The sequence below is a fragment of the Balaenoptera ricei genome, chromosome 15 (assembly GCF_028023285.1).
Source record: "Balaenoptera ricei isolate mBalRic1 chromosome 15, mBalRic1.hap2, whole genome shotgun sequence".
NCBI lineage: Eukaryota > Metazoa > Chordata > Mammalia > Artiodactyla > Balaenopteridae > Balaenoptera > Balaenoptera ricei.
In genome coordinates this window covers 22,872,852-22,900,373 of record NC_082653.1, presented here as the reverse complement: position 1 = coordinate 22,900,373, position 27,522 = coordinate 22,872,852, and the positions used below count along the sequence as shown (strand labels likewise).

At 51.1% G+C, this 27,522-nt stretch overlaps 1 protein-coding gene across 3 annotated transcripts in view; it reads right to left on the bottom strand.

Moving 5' to 3' along the window:
• MTCL2 (microtubule crosslinking factor 2) overlaps nucleotides 1–27,522 on the bottom strand; it is a 72,524-nt gene that overhangs the window by 32,253 nt on the left and 12,749 nt on the right. For all 3 annotated transcript variants that reach the window (XR_009497744.1, XM_059898522.1, XM_059898523.1), the window contains exons 2-5: nucleotides 19,965–20,189; nucleotides 13,117–13,275; nucleotides 3,318–3,380; nucleotides 1,473–2,660 (exon numbers count right to left, since the gene is read on the bottom strand). Coding sequence is in view for 2 of the 3 variants with exons in the window: in XM_059898522.1 (XP_059754505.1) it covers nucleotides 1,473–2,660; nucleotides 3,318–3,380; nucleotides 13,117–13,275; nucleotides 19,965–20,189 (1,635 nt within the window). In the remaining variant the exon portion in view is untranslated. The remainder of the gene's footprint in view (nucleotides 1–1,472; nucleotides 2,661–3,317; nucleotides 3,381–13,116; nucleotides 13,276–19,964; nucleotides 20,190–27,522) is intronic.

The following is a 27,522-nucleotide window of genomic DNA, read 5'->3' as shown; positions in this document are numbered from 1 at the left end:
GACACTGGGTCCAGCCGCACTCTTTCCCTTAGTCCTTGGACACATCCTGCTCCTTCTGGCCATGATGCCTTTGCACAGGCTGTTCCCTCTGCTTAGAACACCCTTCCCCTGGTAATCCATCCTTCTGATCTCAGCTCAGATCAGAGGTCCTCCCTGACCCAGGGTCTAGGTCAAGCTTCTCGTTCACAGAAGCCAGCACCTTTCCTAGCGAGCCCTCATCTCAGTTTGTGATTTCCCATTCAATGGCATGATATTTTGATTAACATCTCTTTCCCCACTAGATGATATAGGCTGGGGGGCAGGAATCATAACTGTTTATTTGCTTACCATGGCACCTCCAGCACTAAGAACAAAAAGCACATGAACAATAAATACAGCATCGTAAATAAATGAACAAATAGATACATTACACAAGAAAAACAAGTTGTGTGGTAGCAGGAGGTATAACATAAAACAATTTGAGGCAAAAACAAATATATGAGAGTACGTGGAGAGAAAGAGTTAGAACGGCATGCTGTGATGATGAAATGTTCTAGATCTGCACCACTTGACACATGCAGCTACCGAGCCCTTGAAATGTGGCTGAACTGAAGAAGTGAATTGTCAATTATATGTACCGTACTTTTTATTAATTTAATTTTAAGCAGCCCACATGTGCCTATATGACAGCAGTGCTCCAAAACCAGTGTTAATAGCAAAACCTTGAAGGAGTAAGAAGCAGGGAGGAGGAGGCTTCATCTTTTTACCAGAGGCACTTCTGAAACTCTTTGCATGTTTATGGATTACTCTTGCAGTGATGCTTTTTGGGGGGACAAGTGCTTTTGCTATTTTAATTTTTCTAAGTAGTAGTTTATAGATATCAAGGCTGGAAGTTCATTACCTTTAGAAAGCCAAGTTTCTGGCCTTTGCACAGGATCTGACCAAAGCTTTTTTTTTTTTTTTTTTAAATAATACTGGTTTTAAAATACAGCGTTGCAAAAGAAACATGAAGAGAAGAAAGGGCGACCTGGCAAAAAGATAGGGCTTTGGAATGAATCCCTTTATCAACAGTAAGTGACTAAGGGAACTGTGGTATATTCACCCCATGGGATCATATTCAGTCATGAGAACACACACATTATTGCCACCTGAGACAACAAACATAATGGTGAGTGAAAAGTCAGGCACAGGTGAGTGTGTTCTGTGTGATTCAATTTATGCAAAGTTCAAAGACAGGCAAAACCGAATCGAGAGGAGGTACCTTTGGGAGTGGGGATAGTGGCTAAAAGGGGACCTGAGGAGGGGCTTCTGGGGCGCTGGTCCCGTTCTAGTTCTTGTCCTGGGTGACGCTTACACAGGTGTGCTCACTTTGGGAAAAGTCATTAAGCTGTGTACTTGTGCTTTGCGTGCCTCTCTGTATGTATGGTTCAGTAAAAAAGCCCATACCTACATATATAAAAAAAGTAACAGGGCCTGTGACTGGGACATCTTACCTGGAAGTCTGAGCCAAGGTCTTTGGCAAGAAGAATCTCCTTGGAGGGTCCCTGGGAGCCCAAGGCGGGCAGCGTCGAGAAGGGCTCGGGCTGCTCCTTGCTGGGGCCCCCGAGGACCGAGTCCGCCTTCCGCGTGAAGGCGTGGAGCTCCTGCTGGAGCAAGCTCAGCCGCACCAGGAGGGCGTGGATCAGCTTGGTGTCCCTGGGGCCCTCGCTGTTGTTGTCGGGGGCCTCGTGCAGCCGGAAGTCGGCACACTCGTTGTCCAGATACGGGCGGAGGCCGGCCGTGAAGCCGTTGGCATCGGCCACCAGGACGTCAATGGCCTTGCTGACCAGGACGGCCTGCTCCCTCAGCCCCGGCAGCGCCTCGGCCTCCCGGGCCCTGCAGAGCCGGGCGGTGTGGGGTCCGTGGGCCTCGCCTAGGGCCGCGGGCACACACTGGGCCGAGTCCCCAGCCTCGGCGTCCGTCTCCAGCATCGGCCGCGTGCTCTGGCAGGAGGCGAGGTCACAGCGCTGGAGGTTGGAGAGGAGCACCCGGTTCTCGTACTGCAGCTTCTTGACCTTGCCGCTGAGCTCGCCGATCTGCAGCTTGGCGGCTGCCAGCTCCTCCTGCGAGGGCTCGCTGAGCACGGAGCAGCTGTCCTCCGACAGCGTCACGTCCAGCTCGTGCTCCGAGCGGTACTTGGCCAGCTCGCTCAGCAGCAGCTTGTTCTGGTCCTCCAGCTCGGCTGAGGAGCGCCGGAGCAGCTCGGCCTCCTCCTCCACGAACTGCAGGTGTCGCCGCAGCTCCGCCAAGCTCTCCCCGCACTCGCCGCCGCCGCCCAGAGCGGAGAAAGCCAGGCGGGCCTCGGGGCCCCCGCAGCCGCCGCCGTGATCCTTCATGTCGTCCATCTCGGCCCGCAGGCCGCGGTTTTCCACCTCCAGCTCCACGATGCGGCGGCTCAGCAGGTTGGCTTCCTCCTCCACCAGCTTCAGATGAACCTTGAGCTCCGTCTCCCGCGAGTGGGGTGCATCCGCCAGCTCCTCGGCCGACAGGGCGCCATCCAGGTCCCCGTAGAGTGAGCGGTACTTGAGCAGCTCCTCCTTCATGCTGTCATTCTCCTTGGCCAGCTTGGTGAGCTTCTTGCACATGAGGGCTGACTCCTCCTTTGCAAAGTGCAGCTGGCACTTCAGGTCAGCACTGTCCTCCTGGGGCCCGAGGGGGAACAGGGACAGGCACGACCCAGCAAGGTTAGTGTTGGGAGGCTCAACCACAGCATTTCAGGGAGCACTAAGTGCTGGGAACACAGCCCTGACCCTCAAGGAGCTCTGGATCCAGAGGGGAAGCAGAGAGGGGGACATACATATTGCAGCACAGATGGGGCACTGCATGTAGCCTGGGGAGTCCAGGAGGGCTTCCTGGAGTAGGCAACATTCTGCCAGGGTCAGTGTTGCTGCTACTACTACTACCATTACTACTGCAGTTTTCTCATCTGTAAAATGGGGCAATAACATTCCCTCCCTCACAGACCATGATAAAAATTAAATGAGACAATATATAAAAAGTGCCTGATACCCTGACCATCCAGGACCACTAGAAACGAACTATATTCTATGCCTGACCTGTGCTACATATAGCACTTTCTCTAGCAGAGCATGTGAGAACCATGGGCTCAGGGTGTAGTTTGGGGAAGTAAAGTACACAGCGAAGCTAAGAAAGTGAACAAGGGGAGGATGGAGTAGAAACTGGGGCAGGGTGGGCACCTCTGGGGACTCCCCGAGCCACACGGAGTTAGGCCTGGGGACTTCAGACTGAAAGCTACTGCTGGGGGCTGCACAGAGGCTGTGGAGGCTGACGGGAGGTACCTGCATGGAAGGTTTCTTGTCCGTCTTCCCAAGGGAGCGGGTTCCTCTTTTCTTCAAGGAATGCTGGAGCGAGATTAAAAAAAACTGAACTGAAAGCTCACAAGGGTGATGCACATCCAAAGAGCAGTCACAGTGCCTAGGGTTCCGCTGAGGGCCCCTGCCCTCCCTGGCCAGCGCAGCCCAGCCACGTCCAGCCTTGACCAGCATCAACTGCTGAGCCAGAGGAGTCTCAAGACCACCCAATGGGCTGCAAATGGGGAACAGGCCAGAAGCACTTGAGACGATTCTGAACCCACCTGCCCAGGGTTCCTCCCCTCTCTCCCACCCCGAAATTGTGATCCAGTTGGGTTGAGCCCAAGACCCAGAAATCTGGGTTTCTGTTCTTGTTTGTCTTTCATTCATTCACCAAAGACTTCCTGAGCACCTATCATGTGCCAGGCATAGTTAGGCATGGAGAATACAGCAGGGACCATGACAGATAGGGTACTTGAGGGGGATGCTGGAGTGTTATGCCTAGATCCCCCCTTTAGGACTGGGGCACACATTCCCCTGGCTAAGACCTCAAAGTTGAGTCCCTCTCCCAGCGATGGCCATTGGCTGAGGGCAACCACCTCATCCAAGGTCATATGCCTTTCCTGGGTGGGGGTGCTGGGGGGGGCGGGGAACCCACATCCAGTGACTGGTCCATGCCCCCTTCCCACTCCAGCTCCAGAGCTCCCCATGGGATCAGCTGAGGCCATTGGTGTGAATGCTCTGCAGCTCAGTTTCTCCCTCTGCCTCGATCCCTGATGGTGTTATTCCAAGGGGACGTTTCCAGAAGCCTCTTGTATGCACATCTCCATCTCAGGGGGAGTCCTGAGCTCATGGAACTGACATTCTAGTGAGGACTTTAATTCAGCATGGATACTAATAAACAAAATGAATATGGTAAAACAGATCATAAGTGTACAAGAGGCTTAGAAATGATGAGGAACTGATCAGTTTTTACAATTTAAATGGTAGGTTTTCATGCAGATTAAAGCAAAATAAGCCTATAATAATCATCATGATTCAAAACTACAGAAGCAATAGGGGAAGAAATTGATACATTTGATTAGATAAGCAAATTCTACACGGGAAAAAAATACCCTAAGGAAAGTAAAAATAGAAATGATTAACTGGGAAAAAATACTTGCAATGTATTACACTGACAAAGGGTTAATATCTTAAATATGTAAAGAGATTCACAAAATAGAGGAAAAAGTCCAACAAACCTATAGAAAAATGGGCTAGAGATATGAAAACCAGTTCACATGCAAAAAAAGATAGATGGCTCCAACCATAGGAAGATGCTCAACCCTATTCATGGTAGAGAAATGTGAATTAAAACTATACTGAGATACAATTTCTCACCTATCAGATTGGCAAAAATCCAAACACCTGACAACACATTCTATTGATGAAACTAAGAAGAAACGGGATCACTCATATTTCACTGGCAAGAATGCAAAATGGCACAAGCCCAATGGAGGGGAATTTGAGGAATTGTTATAAAAATCATTTCTGAACTTTCTCCATGTTTAAAAATGTCACTCAGTTAGATGCATGAGTCCATTGAACACTTCTTCCCATGAGAGGGGTGCTTCATGTTAGTGGCATATAAAATCACCCTTGGGTTACATTTGACTTTTCAAGTCAGGCAGGTAATTTTCGAGCATGCTCCCAGGTAGTCTGAATACATGGGCTCCCGGTCCCCCACCTCTCACACCCAATCCCTGAAGGTGAGAACCACTGATCTAATCCAAGCCCCCAGTTTACTGAAGGCTAGAGAGAGGTCCCACAGCAAAACCAGAGCTGACCTGGAACCAGTTCTTTTTTTCTTTTTAAGTCTTTACTGAATTTGTTACTATGTTGCTTCTGTTTTATGTTTTGGTTTTTTGGCCATGAGGCATGTGGGATCTTAGCTCCCGGACCAGGGATCGAACCGGCACCTCCTGCATTGGAAGGTGAAGTCTTAACCACTGGACCGCCAGGGAAGTCCCTGGGACCAGTTCTTGACAGAGTTCTTGTTCTAGCTCCAAAGACCTGGAAGGAGAAAATGTGCCTTCCTGGACAAGGGACAGAGTGGAGCCAGCACAGTGGTTCTCAATCTGGGTGCACATCAGAATTACCTAGGGAAACTTAAAAAGAAAAAAAAAGATGCCCAAGGTCCCAACCCCAGAGATTCTCACATCATTGGTCTGGGTAGGTCCCAGGCATCAGTATTTTTAAATAGCTTCCAAGGTGATTCTAATGTGCAGCTAAGCTTGGAACCACAGAGCCAGGGAGACAGGCTCTTAAGTTCATCTTAGAGCCCAATCAATTCCTAAAGAGACCTTTTGAAATGCAAATGAGGCAAGAAGGCAGAGGCTGATATTTCAGACGCTGGGCGCCAAGAGCAGGGAGCCAGTATTTGAGAAGGACTGATGGGGGATCTTTCCAAGGCAAGGAGGAAAGAGTAGCGAAGGCGGGGGTGAGGGCCACAAAACAAGTCCTTCCCCAAAGACCCCCTCCTACAAAAGGGGCCTGGGAAGGGGGTGCTCAGAGACCCCTCCTGGAGTGGTGAGGTGGGGGCCTGGGAGTCAGGTGGTCAGGCTTGCAGATCTGCGCCCGCCCATCACAAGCTGATGGGAGGGCCTGTGAACTCAGCTGGGACCCCCTCAACACGGAGTTGATGATCCTGGATGAAACCCTTCCTCTCTCTGGAACTCCATTTCATCATCTATCAATACAAAACTGAGCCACGGATTAGGTGACCACTGTAGACTTTCTGGAGGAGGGAAGTGGGGTGACAGTAAGGGGAACCAGGGGTCTCCAGGGGCACTGAGAGGTCCCAGCTATCACACATAAAGGAGTGAGATAACACAAAGCCTAAAGCCATGAAAAAGGACAGAGGGAGAGTGAGATTCACTGACATGGTAAAATCTCTGAGACAGCTTGGTAAGGGAAAGAAGGAAACTGCAAAACAAAACCTGCAACCCAAATGTCCACCAACTGATGAATGGATGAACAAAACGTGGCATAGCCACACAAGGCAATATTAGCCACAGAAAAGAATGAAGCCTTGCTCAGTGCTACAACATGCTTGAAAACATCATGCTGAGTGAAAGAAGCCTGTCACAAAAAGCCACATAGCGTATGAATCCATTTACATGAAGTGTTGAGAATAGGCAAATCCACAAAGGCAGAAAGTAGATTAGTGGTTGCCAGGGAGGAAGAGGAAGAGGGAGTGGGGAGTGACTTGGGGTTTTCTTTCTAGGGTGATGAAAATGTTCTGGAATTAGAGTGGTGACGGCTGTACAACTCTGAATATTCTAAAAACCACTGAACTGTATCCTTTAAAAAGCAAACTATATGGTATGTGAATTATATCTCAATAAAGCTGTTATTAAAAACAAAACTAGAACGTTACCATTTTTATAAAAATAAGACGTGTGTGTGTGTGTGTGTGTGTGTGTGTGTGTGTGTGCATACACATGTGTACATGTGTATGGTGGGGGAATATGGTCTAAAGAATATGCACCAGGCTGATAATGATGAGAGTACAGGGAACTTGCACTTTGCACTTTTCTTCCCCCACATTTTTTCAGGAGGGAAGACATAGTCCTCCAGCGTTTTCTCTTTAAATTTTTAAAAATTATACAATATTTTAAAAATAAATTAATATATAAAGACACATTCTCACTGTAAATCTGTACTGTTCTGACGAAGCAGAAGCCCCCCTGTTTACACCCCCATCCCTTCTCCTCCTGAGGGTGACCACAGCTGAGGGTCAGCTGGAGCTCCTTCTAGATCTCTGGCTCTGTGTTTAAAATACTGAAATAGATGGTGTTCTTTTAGACTCTCCTTCCTATGTTTACTCGACTCTGTGATCTTTGACTTTTATAATAAGCACCTTAAGCAGAAGAAAACCCCAAAACATCCAGCATTTAAAAAGACAGTCTGTGGTCACGCTGTACTATTCTGTATGTTACAGAAACGGTGCATGTAACATAATCCCATCTTAATGAAAAAAAAAATACATAGAGGAATATACAGCATATAAGCATAGAGAAAGGCCTGAAAAGACACAAACCAAACCAAATCACAGGTTAGGCTGAGTCAGGCGTCGAATTGAGGGAAGTGGTTAGGGGAGCCTTTCTTCTTTTATCTTACGTATCGTTATTATTATTTCTTACATTTTGGAGAACACACTCACATACTTCAAACTTCAAAAAACCCAAAAAGGAATACAGTGAACCCTGTAACCAGCTCTCTTGCCTGAGGCAACCAATGCAACCAGAGTCTGATGTGTCCACCCTTAGAGGTATGCTAGGCATGCATTTATATGTTTTTTGTAATGAAATTTTTGCTTCACTGAGCTTATATTACTTTTTTAGTAAAAAAAAATGCATATATACATTTCAATATGTGTGTGCGCATACGTAGAAAAACGTATGGGAAGTATAACATATTGGGAAGTACTCCCACCCAAATAGTAATTTGGTAATTACTCGGAGGAATTCCCTCTGAATATTGGATTACAGGTGAAACTTCTTCTCCTTATGGCTTACTTGTAGTTCCTAGTCTTTCTCTACTACGCATACATTACCTGCTGGGTGGGAGGAGAAAGTTATAGTAAAATGTTTTAAAAATGTACTTCCCCAAGAAAAGTCATGAACACCATTCCAACACATTTTCAGAGGGTGAGTTCTGAGTGCCCACCAGAAAGGGAGGGCAGTGGGCAGAGAAGAGGGGCTGAAGCAGCAAACCTTTTCAGGACCAAAGTGGTTCCAGCCTTTTCTGGATGGAACTGCCCCTGTCCCTGCCCCCCACCTCATCTAAGCCATTTGGGCTCCCACACTGCTCTGCGGCTCTGGAGGGAAAACAAGGCAGGCTCACAGAGCATAAAGTCCTTCCTCCTCTCTGCAGGGCAGCAGCTGGCCAGGCGGCCTGGGGGACTGCGGTGCCCCTCCAGGGAGCCAAGGCCCGTCAGAGCCCCTCTGTCGAGCCCCCAGGGGCAGATGTTCTGGCCCTGGGCCTCAGGTGGGCGGGCTGGGGCAGGGCAGGACAGCACCCGGGCACCAACAAGAATGCCAGTCACAAGTGCCGGACCCCGAGGGCACAATCCTTGGCCTGGCACGCAGCAGGGGCTTCCCCACCCACCAGCAACTCACAAGGCCGCTTTTGAGCAGCCAGGGTGGTGTCTCTAAGCTTCCTTGGTCTAATGGCTCCTAGTAGGAGCAGGAGCTCTGCCCTCCCTTGCCCTTCTCCAGGAGATTAGAAGAGGGTACCTCCGCCCCTCCAGCCCACACGGAGAGGCTGCCTGAGCACAGCTCTGGAGAGGCCCCCTGTCTTCTAACACCTTCCACGCTTCCATGCTGCCAGGAAACAAAGACCAACCTTCAAGGAATAAAATGAGCCTTCTGCCAAAACAGTTGGGTAGATTTTCATCCAACTTAGAGGGGATGTTTGAAAAGGTCTCACTGAAAACACAGACTGTGCTGTGTGTACCAAATTTACTCCAGGGGGGGAGCCTGGGGTAGGGGTGCATCTCAAAGACTGAGGCATTCTTCCTCCAAAGCGGCTGAAGCAGCTGGAGAGGCGGTGTGGCTCCGGGCTGGGGGAGGCCGTTTGGGTGGAGGAAACAGAGTGGTTTGACATGGACCCCAAATCAAAGTACAGGGGCAGACGCTGCCAGCAGCAGGCGTTGATTTGCTACCTAACTGCTCCTTCCATGGGCAACTGGCAGTTTGATATGGAGAGCTCCTTGCTAGAGGCAGCAGAAGGATATTTATTGAACTAAGGTAAATGCTTCTCCAGGCCCACAGCCATTGTAGAGGTTGCGAGGGTGGTGATACTGATAATCAGTATTTACCGAGCTCTTATTCTCCACTAAGCATTTTACCTGCTTGTCTTGATTAATTCTCACAAACACCTTTGAGATCTAGGGATTCACGTTCCCATTTTTTAAAAATTTATTATTTATTTATCTTGGCTGTGCCGGGTCTTAGTTGCGGCACGCGGGATCTTTAGTTGCAGCATGCAGACTCTTAGTGGCGGTATGCGTGCGGGATCCAGTTCCCCGACCAGGGATCAAACCTGGGTCCCTTGCATTGGGAGCGTGGAGTCCTACCCACAGACCACCAGGGAAGTCCCCATATTCCCATTTTATAAATGAACAAACTGAACACTGGAGTAGTAACATGATTTGCCCAATGCTACAGTTATTTGCAAATAAGTGGCAAAGCCAGGATTCAAACTCAGGCCCGTGTGACTCCAAGTTCGAGTTTGCCCTGCAGCACACAGGCCGCGGCTAGGCTGCATCAGATGACGCCGCCAGCAGAACTGAGATTTGAACCCAGGTGAACTGATGCTATGGTGAGTGCCCTTCCTACCCCATGAGAGTGGGAATCAGGCCAAGAAGCCTGGGCCAGAGAAGGAAGTACTCGTTGGAGTGAGTGGCCTCTTCAGAGCTTCCGAAACACAGCCGGGTTCTAGGAAGGCCCCTGGATGGGGCAAGGAGGGCACGGGCATCGCCGTAAGAGTTAGTGTGGCTTTGGGAGATGGAGAGTCCTGGGTTAGGATCCCATCCTTGTCTTTCCCCTGTCCCATCTATATACAGCAAGTCCACGCTTTCACTGCCGAGGGCCTGGGTTCAATCCCTTGTCCCGCAAGCTGTGTGGCGCAGCCAGAAAAATAAATAAACAAAATAAAATAAAATGGGGACAAAATCACTATGTACCTTGGGAGGCTGCTGGCTACACAACGTGAAGACACACACGAAACGCTTAGTGCAGTGCCTGGTACGGAGCAAGCACTCAGACACAGCAGCTATGTTATAATAAATCCCATCAACACTGATATTGGCTTTCTGCCTAAAATGCAAAGACGGGGAATGATACTGGACTGGGGGTGGCGGTGGCTCGTGTTACGATTTTTGAGCTGCAGCCCAGCTGGCAACGGTGCCACTGCAGAACACAGCTGGGGCAGGCCACCCTCCCTCCTCTCTAGCAAAGAGCCATCTCCATAGCAACCACATCAGCTCAGGCCAGGGGCTCCTGTCCCCAGCCGGGTGACAGCATCGCCACAGCAACCTGTCAGGATGGCAAAGGCAGATCTCCATGATGGGACTGGAACAGCTCTGGCAGAAGAATTGCTAAGGGACCCTCGTCTCCATAGAAACCATATCAGGAAGGAGAGGGAGGAGAGAGGGCAATCAGCAAATAAACACAGCGCCACACCTCCTTCAGCCGGTCCTAAGACACCGAGGGGCACATCAGGGAGGGCTAGGCCAGCCTCACTGACATCGCCTTCAAGAGGAAGTGAACCAGTGTTTCCTGAGCACCAACTGTGTGCCAGGCACCACAAAGGGCTCTTTACATGCTTGACTTTATTTAAAATTTCACTAATAATAACCACGCCCCCCCCCAAAAACCCCTAAATACAGCAATCATAGAATAAAAAGCAAAAGCCATTGCCTACCATACTCCCACCATTTCTAATGCCTCAGTTCAGTGCGTTTTCCTCCAGACTTTCCTCCAGGCTATTCATTTGCACATATAGACACATGCTTCAAAATCAGTTCGTCCTGTATGGCTTTCCAAAATAATTAGTGGGATTGCACAATATGTATGGTTCTATAGCTTTCTCTTCCTGCTTAAAAATGTACCTTAGAGATCTTTCCACATCAGTACATATGTATCTGCCTTTTTTCTTAAATCGTGGGAAAGTACACCTAATATAAAATTTACTATTTTAACCATTTTTTTCTTTTTTATGGCAGTAAAATATACATAAGATCTGCTATTTTTAGCCATTTTCAAGTGTACAATCCAGTGGCATCATCACCATTCACCTCCAGAACTTTGTCATCATCCCAAACTGAAATGCTGTACCTATTAAACAATATCTCCCTATACCGTCCTCCCTCCAGGCTCTGGTAACCTCTAACCTACTTTCTGTCTCTATGAATTTGACTACTCTCCATATCTCATCTGAGTGGAATCATATAATACTCGTCGTGTTGTGTCTGGCTTATTTTACTGAGCACAGTGTCCTCGAGGTTCACCCACGTTGTAGCCTGTTTCAGAATCACATTCCCTCTTAAGATTATACATACATTGTAAGTATATACTACATTTTTGTTCATCGATGGACATTTGGGTTGCTTACACCTTCTGGCTACCGTGAATAATGCTGCTATGAACATGAGGGTACAAATATCTGTTCGTGTCCCTGCTTTCAATTTTGGTATATACCCAGAAGTGGAATTGGCTTATTTGGTAATTCTGTTTAATTTTCTCAGGAACCGCTATACTACCTTATTCTTTTTAACTTCTTCACAGTGTTCTATGGTTACCCAATCTTATGAATGACCATGAACAACCTCATAAACTGGGTACTGTTATTATCCTGATGTCACAGATGAAGAAACTGAAACTTAGGGGAGGTGGCTTCAGGGTCTCAGCCCCATCTCAGCCAAGGAAAGGCTGGGTGAACTCAGGCAGGCTCTCCCTCTCGGACCTCTGTTCCCTCTCCTTTACAATGGGAACAGGCTGACATCCGAGGCACCTTCTGAAACTGTCTCTCCTTTTCACTATCAAGGGTGGCAGCAATGAGATGTGTGAAGATGGTCCCCTGTTATCGGCCAGGCCACGGAGGGCAGGAGGCTGCCTGGGGGAGGGGGCCTCCCACGCAGCCCTGGGCAGCCCTGAGTAGCAAACACCTCCCATCTCCACACCGAGAAGCCTTTGGCACGTCACACCAACACACCCAGCGGGGAGGGCAGCAGAAGGATTGTTATGGCCTCAGGGCCGTGGTGTCTGTCCTGGAATGCTGGCACGCCTGCCCTTGGGAAGGTGAGAACTGTGCCCCAGAACAACGTTCGATCCTAGCATGCCTCATGAGCAGCCAGACAGCTGAGGCCCAGCTGTGCCTCTGGGGGCAGAAGGCACCCGGGCCGCCTGGGACACAGACCCCTGGATTCTGGAGGATTCCAGCCCTTAGGCATCACCTGGGCTGATGGTTTCCAATCTGTACAGCCCACTGGGCCCTACGTGACCTGGAGGACATCGCTCCCTCCCTCAGGGCTGTGTTTTCATCCATAAAACTGGTACAATCACAACCTCATCGGGCCTTTCTGAAAATCATGGGGAGTGTCTAGCATGGTGCTTAACATGCTGTACACCTAACACACAGCAGAAGGGAGAATGGGATGCCAGGTGGCGGGACTCTCATGACCAAAGACAGAGAGGCTGGTGCCTGGGGTCACACTCAAGAAGCATCTGTGTCCTGGAAATGTGTTGAGACACCAGCCAGAGGCCCAGACCCGGCAGTGACTTTATACCGAGTGGCAGTGCCGGGCAGTCCCTAAAGCATGTCCACAAAATCTATACCACTTAGTCCTTCCAATGACTCGAAGTATTACTATCCCATTTTATAGATGAGGAAACTGAGGCACAGAGGGCTGGGTCCCTTGCTCAGCACTGTTGCATGTTTTCTCAGGCAATCCTCTCCCAGCTGTGGTCCTTTGATGGCTGACTGTCTCCTTCGTCAGCCTGTGGGCTCCTCGAGGACAGGAACCAGATGTCTCTCACGCACCCCTGTGTCCTTAGTAACCAGCACACAGTGAACACAGGAGGTGCTCAGGGAGCGTGTGCTGGAGCAGTGAATGAATAGACAGCTCTGCCAGGGAGGCATAACTGTGCAGAGACAGAGGTTCAGAGACACTGGCTGGATGGGGCTGGCACATGCCTGCCCGGCCCAGGCCTGGCCCTGCCGGGGTGGACGGGGCCCTCACCTCTCTCGGCCGCTCCAGCTCCGTCTGCAGCACCTGCTTGGCCAGCTCGGTCTCAATGAGCCGCTGCCGAAGCTCCTCATTCTCCTCCTCCAGCCTCGCCCGTTTCTTCTCCACCGCCTCGAGCTCTTTATGCAGCCGCACGGAGATGTCCTTAGAGACCTGAGCAAAGGTGGGTGATGAGCAGGGCATGAGCAGGCCATCCCACCTCTACCACAGAGCAACCCCAGGGTAGGCAGGTACTCTCATCACCCCCACTTAGAGAAGAGGAAACTGAGGCACAGAGAGGTCAAGTAACTCACCAAGGGTCGCACAGCCAGGAAGTGGTAGAACCAAAACCCAAACCCAGGCACCCTGTGTTTCCTATGTCCACATCATAGTTCAGCTCCCAGAAAGCTATAGAGGCAGTGCCTGTTCTTAGCAATGCCTTTACTTTTATCTGGGCTTTTTAATGCTTCCAAAAGCCTCTCCTGTCTACCCTCTTGCCCAGTCCTCACCAGAGCTTATGACAGGACCAGAAGCTCATTTTATTTATTTTTTTAAAATTTAATTTTATTTATTTATTTTTATACAGCAGGTTCTTATTAGTTATCCACTTTATACAAATTAGTGTATATATGTCAGTCCCTATCTCCCAATTCATCCCACCACCACTACCCCCCAAGAAGCTCATTTTAAAGGGAGGGGAAACCCAGAGCCACTTGAACCCCATCTCTGCCAGTGACCAGCATACGTTCCTGGGCAAATTATTTCCCTACTCTGGGTCTCAGTCTCCTTAACTACAAAATGGGTGCAATAATAACAGCACCAACCTCATGGGCCGACAGGAGGACTGAATCAGCGATTGCACAAAGGCTTGGCTGAGCGCCTGCACAGTGCGCACTGGGTAAGTGGTGGTTGCTGCTGGGAGGCGCTGAGCCCAGAGGGGGCATGACTTGCGGAGGGTCACAATGTGACACAGACCCTGAGGCCTATTTCCAGTTGTCTGGGATACAGAACATACCCCCAGTGACAAAGGCTGGGCAGCTGTCCAAGTCATCCCTACAGAAGGAGCTAATGGAGCTGCAAACTCCAATCCCGGTTCCAGGACTCTGCTGCAACAGCACCCCGTTTCCTTGAGGACCCCTCTGTCCTGTCCCCTGCTGGCTGGGATGAAAGGTAGGAAAGGGGGTCTCTTCTCTGGGGATGAGGAAGGCCCTTCTGAGCTGGTAAATCACAACTAGCCTCCATCCCCAAGTGAACTAAGTACTAGCATTTGTTGAATACCTGCTATGTGCCAGATTCATTCCTCTTCACCCCAACTCTGCCCCCGTTTTACTGGCAAGGAAACTGAGGCTCAGAGGGCAAATGACTTGCTCAGAGTCAAACAGAGCTAGTGTGGGCCAAGCTGGAGGGAGCTCAGGGGCTTTGGCTGAAGGGCCAGCCCACAAGGGGTATGAGGGCTTTGCCAGCAAGAGGTATGTGTGGGGCAGACAGCCCAGTGCCTCGTGCCTGCCAGTCTCGGAAATGGCCATGGCACCTCCTCCCTGCCGGAAGGGAAGAGGGCCCTCCCTGGCTCTGCCTTCTGCCTGGGCCCAGGCCCAACTCGGCACGGACCCCTTGGCAGTGTGCAAGGCAGGCCAGGAAAAACAACGGCCAGAAAGGAAATCGAGCCCTGCCTCCCCCTCCTCCCTCCGTTGCCCACTGCCCCTCTCAGCCCCCTGAAGATCTCCTAGGACAGCTGGAAGCTGGCCCACGAGGCTCCTCCCACAGTCTCTCTAGGCCACCAAACCCTCCTCATCCACAAAGTGGGGGGAGCAATCCCTCACTAGCAGAACGAGGACTTTGCAGGTGGGAAGACTAGATTCAAGCCTGATTCCAGCCCTCACTGGGTGTGTGATCCAGGACAGGTTACTTAACCATTTGAAGTCTCGGTTTGGTCATCAGTAAAAGGGGGTTGATATAGCCTAGTCACGAGGCCTGCTGTGAGGAATAAAAGACATAGTGCTTGGAATCCCACTCCTGGGCATATACCCAAACAAAACCATAATTCAAAAAGACACATGCACCCCAATGTTCACTGCAGCACTACTTACAATAGCCAGGTCATGGAAGCAACCTAAACGCCCATTGACAGACAGATGGATAAAGAAGATGTGGTACATATATTACAATGGAATATTACTCAGCCATAAAAAGGAATGAAATTGGGTCATTTGTAGAGACATGGATGGATCTAGAGACTGTCATACAGAGTGAAGTAAGTCAGAAAGAGAAAAACAAATATCATATATTAATGCATATATGTGGAACCTAGAAAAATGGCACAGATGAACCGGTTTGCAGGGCAGAAATAGAGACACAGATGTAGAGAACAAACGTATGGACACCGAGGGGGGAAAGCGGCGGTGGGTGGGGTGGTGGTGGGATGAATTGGGAGATTGGGGTTGACATGTATACGCTAATATGTGTAAAATAGATAACTAATAAGAACCTGCTGTAAAAAAATAAAATAAAATTCAAAAATTCAAAAAAAAAAAAGGCATAGTGCTTGGGTGGTAGCAGGTGCTCAAAAGTATAATGATTTTTAATGCATTGTCAAGATTACTGCTTCACCTCTGTGCACTGACTTTATCCAGGTTGGCCCAATACCCCACAACCTCACTCTTGAGTTTAGTGTCCGGGTGTTCAGCCCCAGGTCCCAAGTTTTAGGCTATTAGGTTACCCAGTGAGTCCCTGTCCTGATCAATACTCCATTCATTCATTCATTTATTCATTCATTCATCTGCTTAGCCCCTGAGGGCAGGAGTGGTGGAGCACAGAGGTCCAGGCCCCAGGCCATGCCGGGGCTCCTTCATATCTCTGTGTCCCGGTAGCAGCGCAGGGTCTGGCACACACTAAGTGCCTAATAAATGCTTGTTGGATGAACAAACAAATCCAAGACTCCAGCAAGCAAAAAGGGAGGGAAATGAAGGAGTGAATGACTGAAACATGGGGAGCTGCACATGCCCTAGCTTGGCTGGGGATGCTCCCCCCAACTGCCCACACCCCCAAATGTCCAGAGAGGGCTGTGTCCTTGACCGGGATGAGGGATCAGCTGCTGGTTGGACTGGGGGCTCCTCTCCCAACTATGCTCCCACCTGGGCCAGCTCCTCTCCACCTGGGGTTCACTCCATCCCCACCATGGCCTTGACCTGGGCAGGTGACCCACTCCCCACCAAGAAGTCATGATTCATGTGGATTCCTGGATCCTCTTGGGTTCATAAGTGACTCTATGGATTTCATCCCTTCCGTGAGTCCCCAGATGCCTCCTGCCCCATTCTCCATGGAACCTCCTTCTCTATCTGCTCTCTACCCCCAGGAGTGCTTTGTTAAGAAGGCCTAGCCCCAGGCAGCTTACAGAATTCCAGTGTGGACAAAAGAGCCCTTAATCTCAGATCCCCACAGAGCCCTGTGCCCCTGACGGAGGCCCACAGGAGCAAAGAGCATGCCTGCCTGGGGGGGCAGGAGCCCGGTTGCCTGGGCCTCTCCGTTTCTCTCTCTGAGCCTCAGTGGTCCTGGGCCCCCTGGCTCTCACAGGTAATCAGGCAGAATCAGCTGTTGCTCCCTGAGCACCCACCACATGCCTTTCATCCCCTGGCAACGTGCTTTGAATATCATCCCCACTCTGAGGCTCAGAAAGAAAAGGTCATTTGCCCAAGGCCACACTGTAGCTCGGAGGCTACAGAACCAAGATCTGAAAGCAGGTGGGTCAACTCTGGAGTCTTGCTCTCAATCTGAGCCGCTGTTGGCCTGAAGCTTGAAGACACATTATATTAATATCAATAATAGGAGTATTAAAAATAAGCGCAACAGTGGGCTCACTGTGTCAGGGGCTCACGGGGCCCCACCTGCCTGTCTCATTTGATCCTCTCATGATCCTTCCAACTATCCCCAAGGTTGGGGGGCTGAGATACTACAGGAGGTGAAGCAGCTGCAGCTTCTGGAAACCAGGGCAAATCCCCAAAGCACAAACAAATGCTCTCAGCCATGAGGTCACTGTTACAGCGCTGGAGCCTGGCTCCTGCCAAATGCAACCAGCAGCCTCCAGCCCACAGACACCTCGCTCATCGGCCCCTCAGCTCCTGGGCCTAAGGCTTTAAGGGGTCTCTGTCACTCTGAATCCCCAGGGTGTGGGATAGGAACCCTCACTAAGGAGCACCCCCTGTCCAGGCAGCATCTGGGTTCTGTGTGGCTAAATCCTCCCAGGAACCCCGGGAGGGTGGGAATGTCACCCCCATTGTACAGATGAGGAAACTGAGGATCAAAGAGAGAAAGTAACCTGCTCAGGTAACCCAGGGATTAAACCCAAAGCCAGAACTTTTTCTCCAGCAACATCTGTTTCTAAGAATTGTTTTACTGGTGTGTCCTCGGGCCTCCCACAAGAGTCCCTTCAGGTGGGAATTTTCACCCCTGATTCCCGGGACCTGACGCCCTCCTACAGGATCCCAAGCCCTGAGGGTGGGGCCTGGGAATCTCCATGGTGAACAAACCTCCAGGCTATACTTATCTACCCAGGGAGGCAGAGAGTCTGGCCTCCTTCTCCACCGTGGTCCAGCCATTTGTCCCACTAGTGCCTTTTAAGTTCTTCTCCTGAACAGTAACACCCCAGGCAACATTTGCTCACTTGCTGAGGGAGCACCCCGAGCCAGACTTTATGCTCAGCACGCTCTTTACTTGAGCTATTTCATTTCATCCTCACAAATGTCTCTATAGGTAGAGACTTGTTGCATCTCCATTTTCCACATGGGAAAACTGAGGCTCAGGGCTGTCAAGGAGCTTTCCCAAAGCCACACAGCAAGCAAGTGGTAGAGCAGGTCTCCGCCCCCTCCACCCCTGCCCTCCTCATGCTGAACAATGTTCCTGCTGAGCTTCTGTGGGTCCTGCCAGCTGTGAGAACCAGCAGAGAGTGAGAGAGCCTGGGGGTGGGGGTGAGGGAGAGGGAGGGCCAAGGCCTGAGGTTTCTTTCACGGCACCCTCACCAGTAATCTACCTGCTTGCTTAAACCACTGGGGCTGCAAAAGCCCTGAAGATTCAGCTGCTCTAAGCCCTCCTTTTAACAGAAGGGGAAACTGAGACTCCAAGAGGTGGCCTCACGCCAGTCTACTCTTGCTGGCAGAGCAAGTCAGAGGGCCCCCGGGGATATCCGCCCAAGCAGCATCCAGTTCCCTCCACACTTGGGTCTCTCAAGCCCTCCCAGGCGATGCCAGGGAAGTCAGCACTCTGAAACCCTCCAAAAAATGCCCCAGAACATCCCCAGCACCTGGGACACAGAGAGGCGGCCAAAGCTGTCCAGCCCAGGCCCGTGCGGATGAGCTCAGCGCTCCAGCTGCAGGCGTAGGGAGAGGAGGGAGGGAAGGGGCCAAGCCACTTGCTGATTGGCTAGTTCAAATCCCAACAGAAGGGGCCGCTCCCCTCCGCCCAGACTCCAGAGGGCCTCCCCCCCTCCCCATTCTACACACACACACCAGCTGCTCTCAGCTCCTCCCACAGAGGCAAGCCAGCCAGTCTGCTCCCAGCTCCAGCCTTCCTCCACCCCTTCCTCATCTAAGGCTGACTTTTCGGTGTCTTCGCCCCAAAGCCCCAGCTACCTGGACCCAAACTCAGATTCCTCTAAGCTTCCAGGGCTCTCCCTCGCCCCACACCCTCTCAATCTGGTACCTGGAATTTGAATATTTGTATAACAATTTATCCCAAGAGCTGCCTTCGCAGGTACAGGTGCACTTTGGCCTTGGTGGAGATATAACCTTTCTGAGCTGTTTCCTCACTTGTACAGCAGACCTACAATCCCACTGTGCCCACGGCACATGCAAGACAATGGGAGACGCAAAGGCCGGTGTGGGTCTGTTGCTCACTCTTCACCTCCCCTTACAGGGGCCCTCTTCCTTCAACATCCCTTCTTCCACCTCAGGCCTCACCTCAGAGGTCACCCCTGCAGGAAGACTCCACAGGCGCCCAGGCTGTGCCAGAGGCCCCTACCCCCAGCTCCTACATCCCTGGATAACACTGGGCTGAGTTCTGAGAGCAGGGTGCTGGGCCAGGTCCCCTGGAGTTCTCAGCCCCCAGACCAGGGCTCATACAGACAGGCAGGGCAGACTTCTCTTCTGGAAGCCCCATCTGCCAGCCTCCAGGCCATCCCTTTCCTGCTCTCTGAGGCCAAGAGCAGCAAGGTCAGGCAGCAAGTATGGGAGGCTGATGAGTCTGAGCCCTGCCAGCTACACGGAGGGTCACATGGCCTTGGACAGGTACTTCCTTTCTCTGAGACTCACTTTCCTTATCCGAAAAATGAGAATAATAATAATAATTATTAGCTAACCTTTTCGAGTGCCTACAGTGACCTCTTACCTACCTGATCTCATTTGATCCTCATAGAACCCTGTGAGGCAGGGGCTGCCGTTACACGTGTTTTACAGATGAGGAAACTGAAACTTAGGTGACTTGCTCAAAATCATAAAATTAGGGCATATTGAAGCCAAGATTTAAATCAGCCTTATTCAACTCCAGACCTTCACTACTCTCCATCAGCGCAAGGAAGAAACCTCCATGGAACTATGCACTGATAATTTGGAGCCCAGCACCAGGTGTGTGGCTCATACTCACACAGCAGCTGCTGTTCATAGGTATCATCTTATGATACCACTTTGGGACAACCGTGGTAGATGGCCTCTCAGTTCCTAGGGATCCCCATTTTACAGATGAGGATGTTGAGGCCCAAAGAGATGATGGAACTTGCCCAAGGACACATGAGGAGTGAGCTGACCTGGGCACTCAGGCTCATGGTCCTACCCCCCCAGCAAGGGCACCTGTGAGGGTTGGGAGGGCCCTGGGCTTACCTTGACGTCCTGCTCCAGGCCACGGATGAGCTCGCCGTCCACCTGGCCAGTCTGGGCAGCGCGGAGGCTGCGGCGCTCAGCCTTGCGCAGCCGGTACTGCAGGATGCGACAGGTCTTGCTGGCCTGGTCCAGCTGCTGCCGCAGCTCCTGCAGCTGATACACGTCCTCCTCCATATAGACGTCCCGCATCTCCAGCATCTCTGCCCGCAGCTCCTCAATCTCGTCCTGCACAGGGAAGGAGAGGTCAGGTCGCTGGGCCCTATGGCAGTGGCCAGGGTACTTGAGTGCAGGGCACACTCGATGCTGTCCTAGGCACACCTCGGGGGGTCTGGGTGTGGCAGACTGCGTAATGACCCCCCAAGATGCCCACGTCCTAATTCCCAGAATCTGTGAATATGTTACCTTACATGGCAAAGGGATTTTGCAAATGTGATTAAGTTAAGGATCTTGAGATTGGGAAATTTTGCTGGATTATCTGGGTGGGCCCAGTGTAATTACAAGCATCTGTATAAGACGGAGGCAAGGGGCTCAGAGCGGGAGAAGGCGATGTGGCAGAGGTTGGGGTGATGTATGTTGAAGATGGAGAAAGGGCCATGAACCAGGGAATACAGGCAGCCTCTAGAAGCAGGAAAGGGAATGGATTCTCCCCAGAGCCTTTACAGGGATGGAGCCCTGACAACACCTTGGCTTTCAGACTTCTGACCTCCAGAATTATAAGATAATAATCTGGGATTGTTTTAAGTCAAATTTGCAGTAACTTATAGCAGCAATAGGAAAGTAATACACTGGGGAAGCAGAAGAGGCTCATTCAACAAGCATTTATGAGCACCAACTGTGTACCAGGCTCTGTGCAGGCACAGGGGGTGGGGAAGGAGAGTGGTGACCAAGACAAACGTGGCCCTTTCTGTATTGTCTGCATGGAGCCCCAAGTCTCATTGGCAAGACACACAGTAAACTGAAAGATAAAAAAACCCCTCAGATACTATTAAGAGCTGTGAAGACAAAAAACCAAAAAACCAGAACCAAAACACCTGGGTAATATGAAAGAGTAATGGGGGAAGGTGCTATGTTAGAGGACAAGGTCGGGGAGGCCGCCTCTAAAGGGACGTTTGAGCTGAGGCAAGAAGGAACAGCCATGCAGAGAGAGAGGCAGGGAGCAGTGTGTGCAAAGGCCCAGAGGCAGGGAAGAGCTCAGTGTGTCAAGATACAGCAAGGCAGCCAGGGTAGCTACAGGGGTAAGGTGAGGCTGGGGAAACTGACAGGGGTCAGCCATCCAGGGCCTTGAAGGGTTGAGTAAAGAATCTGAGTCTGGGTTTTAGGTGGAGGGGGTTGAGGGGGATGACCTCACTTCCTCAGGGCAGCTCCTGACCACCTCTGTCATCAACTCCCAGATGTCCTTCACTTCCCCTTTGTCATCATGGGTATATCAGCAATTCTTCATTTAAGAGTTTGTCTCCCAGAGAGACCGTGAGTGCCTGGGGGGCTTCCCCACGTCTACCTCACTCCCCGCTGTATGCCCCACACCCAGCACAGGGCCCAGCATCCTGCAGGCTCCCAACAAATACTGAGTGCATGGAGGCATGTCTCGTTAGGTAAACAATCACAAAAAGACATACCAACGTGAAACAATCATTAGACACAAAGTGTAGGGGGATGAGTGGGGAGACCCAGGAGAAGAAATGGATGATTACTATGTCTAACAGCAGATGTGAAAGCTGAGTCACAAATGGAAATAATAATATCTGCCCTTAGTGTGATTGAACGGATTAAATAAGATTGTACACTAAAAAGAGAAACCGAGTCACAGGAGATGAATGACCTGCAGGGGAAGTTCAGGGGATGCACAAGGCATCCCAGAGGAGTCACAGAAAGCACCTAGAAATGGTGCTGATGGGAAAGCGGGGTGGGTCCAAGAAGCAAACAAACAAACAAACCACTGTGCAGGCCCTGCAGAGGGACCACAATCTGGAGAGCTGGGTTCACCAGCCCTCTGAGCCTCCCTTTCCCCAAAGAAAATGGGTGGTTCCCTACGGGGGAATGGCCTGGGGTTCCCAGCACCCCTGAGACTGGATGGGTTGGTTTAATTCAGGGTTAGGAAGTGGCACCTTCAGGCTGGTTCTTAGTATGAAAGTTCATGGAGGTTTTTATATCCATCTGTACCCAGCTACTCCTGGGACTGTTTCTCAAATGGTTCTGAACACAGGAAAGGAAGACAGAGGGGATGACAGGGTATCTGCTTCTCTCAACCCCAACAGATACTGTCCCATTCCCACCTGGCGCCACAGCCTCGCTCCTGCTTGGGGGGGTGGGTTCAGCAGCACCCCACAAAGTGAATGATTCTGCCTGCATCAAGCTGCAGAGGAATGGTCACTTCATCAGGACCCCCACCTCTACCCCAGTATATACACAGACTCAACCTCCCCCCCATGCCAAGCAGACAGAACTAAAAGTGGAGAAGGAGGAAGTGGGACAGTCAATGATCACACCAGTTAAAGAAATGAGGAAGTGAGGGGTCCACACTCATTTCAGCTGGCAAGATTAAGGAAGCATAAAGGAAACAGCACTCAGGAAGTGTGGGCCAGTTGGCTAAATCCAAGCTAAACCAGCCTCCAGATGGGCCTGTGTTCAAATCCTCACCATACTATTTACAGAACATGTTGACAGGGAGCACCCCGAAAGTGCAGGGTGAGCCAAAGGGAAGTGCAGGGGATGCACAAGCTAATGATGCTGGGCTACATTAAAAGATGTATGACATTTAAATCATGGGAGGTGACATCCCACAACACAGGACCACACCCAGGGCACTGGAGTCATTTTTGGGGACCACTTACTTTTCTAACTTTTAAACAACTGATTTTTTCGGGACTTCCTGGTGGTCCAGTGGTTAAGAAGCCGCCTTCCAATGCAGGGGATGCGGGTTCGATCCCTGGTTGGGGAACTAAGATCTCACATGCCACGGGGCAATTAAGACCACGTGCCACAATTAGAGAGCCCGCACACCGCAACTACTGAGGCCGCGAACTCTAGAGCTCGAGTGCCACAACTAGAGGGAAGCCCACGTGCCGCAACGAGGATCCCGCGTGCCGCAACTAAGACCCGATGCAGCCAAATAAATAAATATTTTTTTTAAAAAACTGATTTTTCTGTTTATAAAAGTAAATAATGGGACTTCCCTGGTGGTGCAGTGGTTAAGAATCCGCCTGCCAATGCAGGGGACACGGGTTCAAGCCCTGGTCCGGGAAGATCCCACATGCCACGGAACAACTATGCCCGTGAGCCACAACTACTGAGCCTGTGCTCTAGAGCCCATGAGCCACAACTACTGAAGCCTGCGCGCCTGGAGCCCGTGCTCCGCAACAAGAGAAGCCACCGCGATGTGAAGCCCGTGCACTGCAACGAAGAGCAGCCCCCGCTCGCTGCAATCAGAGAAAGCCTGCATGCAGCAACGAAGACCCGACGCAGCCAAAAATAAATAAATAAATTTTTTAAAATGTTAATCATAAAAAAAATTATTAAAAAAAGTAAATGACGATCATAAAGACAGTTTTGAAAACAGAAAACATAAACCACTCATCATTCCTCCACCTGGTCTTGAATCACAGTGGTTCTCAAAGTGTGGTCCCTGGACCAGCAGCATTAGCAACACTGCGGGGGGAACTTGTCAGAAATCCTCATGCCCTAACTGAGAACTACTGAATCAGAAACCCTGGAAATGGGGGCCCCAAGTGACTCTAATGCAGGGTGTTTCCTTCCAGTCTTTTTTTTTTTTTTTTTAATGGTGAAGGGCAGGCCTTTTTTGGCTGCATTGGGTCTTCGTTGCTATGCACGGGCTTTCTCTAGTTGCGGCGAGCGGGGGCTACTCTTCGTTGCAGTGCACAGGCTTCACATTGCAGTGGCTTCTCCTGTTTCGGAGCACGGGCTCTAAGCACACAGGCTTCGGTAGTTGTGGCTCACAGGCTCTAGAGCTCAGTCTCAGTAGTTGTGGCGCACGGGCTTAGTTGTTCCACGGCGTGTGGGATCTTCCCGGACCAGGGCTCGAACCCGTGTCCCTTGCATTGGCAGGTGGATTCTTAACCACTGTGCCACCAGGGAAGTCCCTTCCTTCCAGTCTCTTTCCTTAAATGCACAAGAGTCACGTGTCTCAGCACACAAGTCCTCAGCCCAGAGCCTGGCACAGAGCAGGGTCTCAATAAGCATCTATTGAGGAAGTGAATGAATGAATGACCTTTCTCACATGAGCAGCTGTCTCTCCAGGCCTGCCCTTCACCACAGTCCATTTCTGAAAATGCAGGATGTTGCATTCATGCCAGCTCCATCTCTCCGTGGTGGCCAAGGGGGGCCCAGGCCCCCCGGGGGCTTGTCCCAGCTGCAGGCAGAATGTGGTCAGCCCCTCCTGGCACCATCCACGTGAGAGGGTGAGTCCACAAAGGCTGAATTGTGGCCCGCACGGCTGGGTCTGCTGGGATGTGTGCGGCAGAAGCTGAGCTTTCGGGGTCTGAGGTGGGGGCTGGGAAAGGGGCTGCTAGGACATGGGGAGGGGGTCGAGGGTAGGACTCTGCTTCCCTCCAGAGGTTCTTGGACCTCACCGAGCCTCCCAGTCTCCCGGGACTTCATCCAGGGACTGTCTGATCCAACCGAGGGAGCTGGTAGGGAATCGCCGGCGGGTGGGGGGTGGGGAGCTCAGGCTTCCCTTCAAAGACAGCTCAGTGCGGCTTCCCTGGTGGCGCAATGGCTAAGAATCTGCCTGTCAATGCAGGGAACATGGGTTCGAGCCCTGGTCCGGGAAGATCCCACATGCCGCAGAGCAGCTAAGCCCGTGCGCCACAGCTACTAAGCCTGCGCTCTAGAGCCTGCGAGCCACAACTACTGAGCCCGTGTGCCACAACTACTGAAGCCCGTGCGCCTAGAGCCTGTGCTCCACAACAAGAGAAGCCACCGCAATGAGAAGCCCACGCATGGCAACAGAGTAGCCCTCGCTCACCGCAACTAGAGAAAAGCCCATGCTCAGCAACAAAGACCAAACGCAGCCAAAAATTAAAAAAAAAATAAATTAATTAAAAAAAAAAGTTTCCTCCTTAAAAAAAAAGACATTTCAGTGACCACTGAGCCTCTCACCCCAGCCGCGGGGAAATGCGCAGAGAGGGGGCCAACACCACTGAACTAAGCCAGCCCAGTGGCTATACAACAAGGTTGTTGGAGACCCCCCAACGTCGGTGGGGAAACCCAGACTTCATCCCCCACTGCAGACAGGAAGAGGCCACACTGCCCAGCAGTGCCCACCTCAGAGCCCAGGGGCCCCCGATTCTCAAACCGCCCCCCCACCCACCCCAGGTCTCCTCCCCACTTCTGTCTTGCCTCTGCCCTCCATGTCCAGGTACACCACAACCAGGAAATAGCCACCACTTATCGGGAAGCTCACTAATTACCAGGCCCAGTCCAAGCACAGTACATGCACAATAGTTTGACCCTTACCAGCTCTGTGAAGTAGGTAGGGAAAATGTTCCCACTTTGCAGATGAGGAAACTGAGGCTCAGAAGTTTCCCAGAGCTGCTCAAGCAAAGGAGCGGTGGAGTTGGAATCCAAACAAGCCCTGTAACCCTGGGCCAGTGCATCTTAACTGTGTGTTCTACTCCCAGGGTTGCTTGGGCTATTCCCTCTGCTTGAGAGCCTTTGCCAGGCTAACTGCTAACTTTCTCATCCTTCCAGAGTATTCCCTCCTCCCCCAATCTGATTCAAACCCCACACTCTGAACTCCATTCTTCTTGTGCTAACAACTTTAGGTTGCATTTGCTCGTCTTCAAGTCTATCTTCCCAAGAGCTGGCGGGGAGGGCAGGTGCTGGGTCTGACTCGTGTCTGGTCCCCAGCACAGCCCTGGACAGGACATGGGACGGAGCAGGCACCCATCACTGTCTATGGGTGGGTAGATGAATGAATGAAAGGAGTATGGCTTCTGCCCTGCCCAGCCTCTCTCACAGCCCAGAGAGGGCAGGCCCTCCTGATCCCAGCCCCAGGTCAGCTACAAAGAGTCAGGGAGAGCCTAGGCTGCTCCAGGGCTGGCCTCGGACCCCCATGCCACCTCAGGAGAATGGGCAGGGTCTCTCGAACCTCAGCTCACCCACCCACTCCCTGCCCACAAGTACACCTCTGTCCATCCTCCCTCACATGCCCTAATGACCCATGAGGTCAGCCTGCAGGAATCAGCCTCTCAGGGGCAGACCCGCTCCCCGAAACGGATTGGTTCCCAGGAATCCTGAGGGAATTGGCCAGGAAGAGTCTTTTGGTCCACACTGGGCCGGAGGGCCAAACATGAGCTCACACTACCGCTAATAATAGCGTGGCATCGCATGGCAGCACGGGGCTTCACAGTTTACAAAGACATTCCATGTGAATCATCTCACGGGTCCTCACAGAAGCCCCACGGACAGGCAGGACAGGAATCACCACCTCTGTTCTAGAGGCAAAGAGCGGCCGAGGAGCACAGGGGAGGTGGGCTGTGTCCAGGGTCACACAGAGACACGTCCAAGCGGGACTCGGGCTGCAGACTTCAGGCTCTTTCATCTGCACCAGAACGCAGGGAGTCCATGAACTTGGATGGGAAGGGGAAAAAAAAAATCATGTCTTTACTTTCACTAATGCTAACTAAAAATTAACATTTCCTTCTATTCTGGACAAGCCACAGTTGTATCAGCAGTACTTACAGCTTTGGCACCAAAAGAAACCACAGATATTTTCATATCCCATAACAGTTGTTGCAGAAATGTCAAAATATTGTATACACTCATCAGTACTTTGAAATTACAGTAGTTAACAGACCTGTTTCCAGATCTTATGAGTTAATAAACACACATATTACTATATCATAATTTTAAAAATATACTTTGATAACTATATTTCAATATGCTTGCTTTCCTTTATATTTTGTTTTAAACATTTAAAAACATTATTCTGAGAATTACTCTCAGCACATGGCACAAAATAAGATGGAGTCTGTGTTCCCCCTGGAGCTGCCTCATCTGTGGGGTCTGGGTCGCCACCCCAGACTCTCGCTCTCCACCATCAGGGCATAAAGCTGGAGAAGCAGAGCTCCGCTTTCACGCCACATTTAAAATGTTCCAGGAGGGGGACTTCCCTGATGGCACAGTGGTTGGGAGTCCACCTGCCAATGCAAGGGACACGGGTTCGAGCCCTGGTCCGGGAAGATCCCACATGCCGCGGAGCAGCTGAGCCCGTGCGTCACAGCTGCTGAGCCGGTGCTGTAGAGCCCGCGAGCCACAACTAGAGAAAGCCCGTGCGCAGCAACGGGGACCCAACACAGCCAAAAATACATAAATAAAATAAATAAATAAATAAATAAATTTATTTAAAAAAAAAAAAGTTCCAGGAGGGACTTCCCTGGTGGCGCAGTGGTTAAGAATCCGCCTGCCAATGCAGGGGACACGGGTTCGATCCCTGGTCTGGGAAGATCCCACATGCCACGGGGCAACTAAGCCCGTGCGCCACAACCACTGAGCCTGCGCTCTAGAGCCCGTGAGCCACAACTACTGAGCCCCAGAGCCA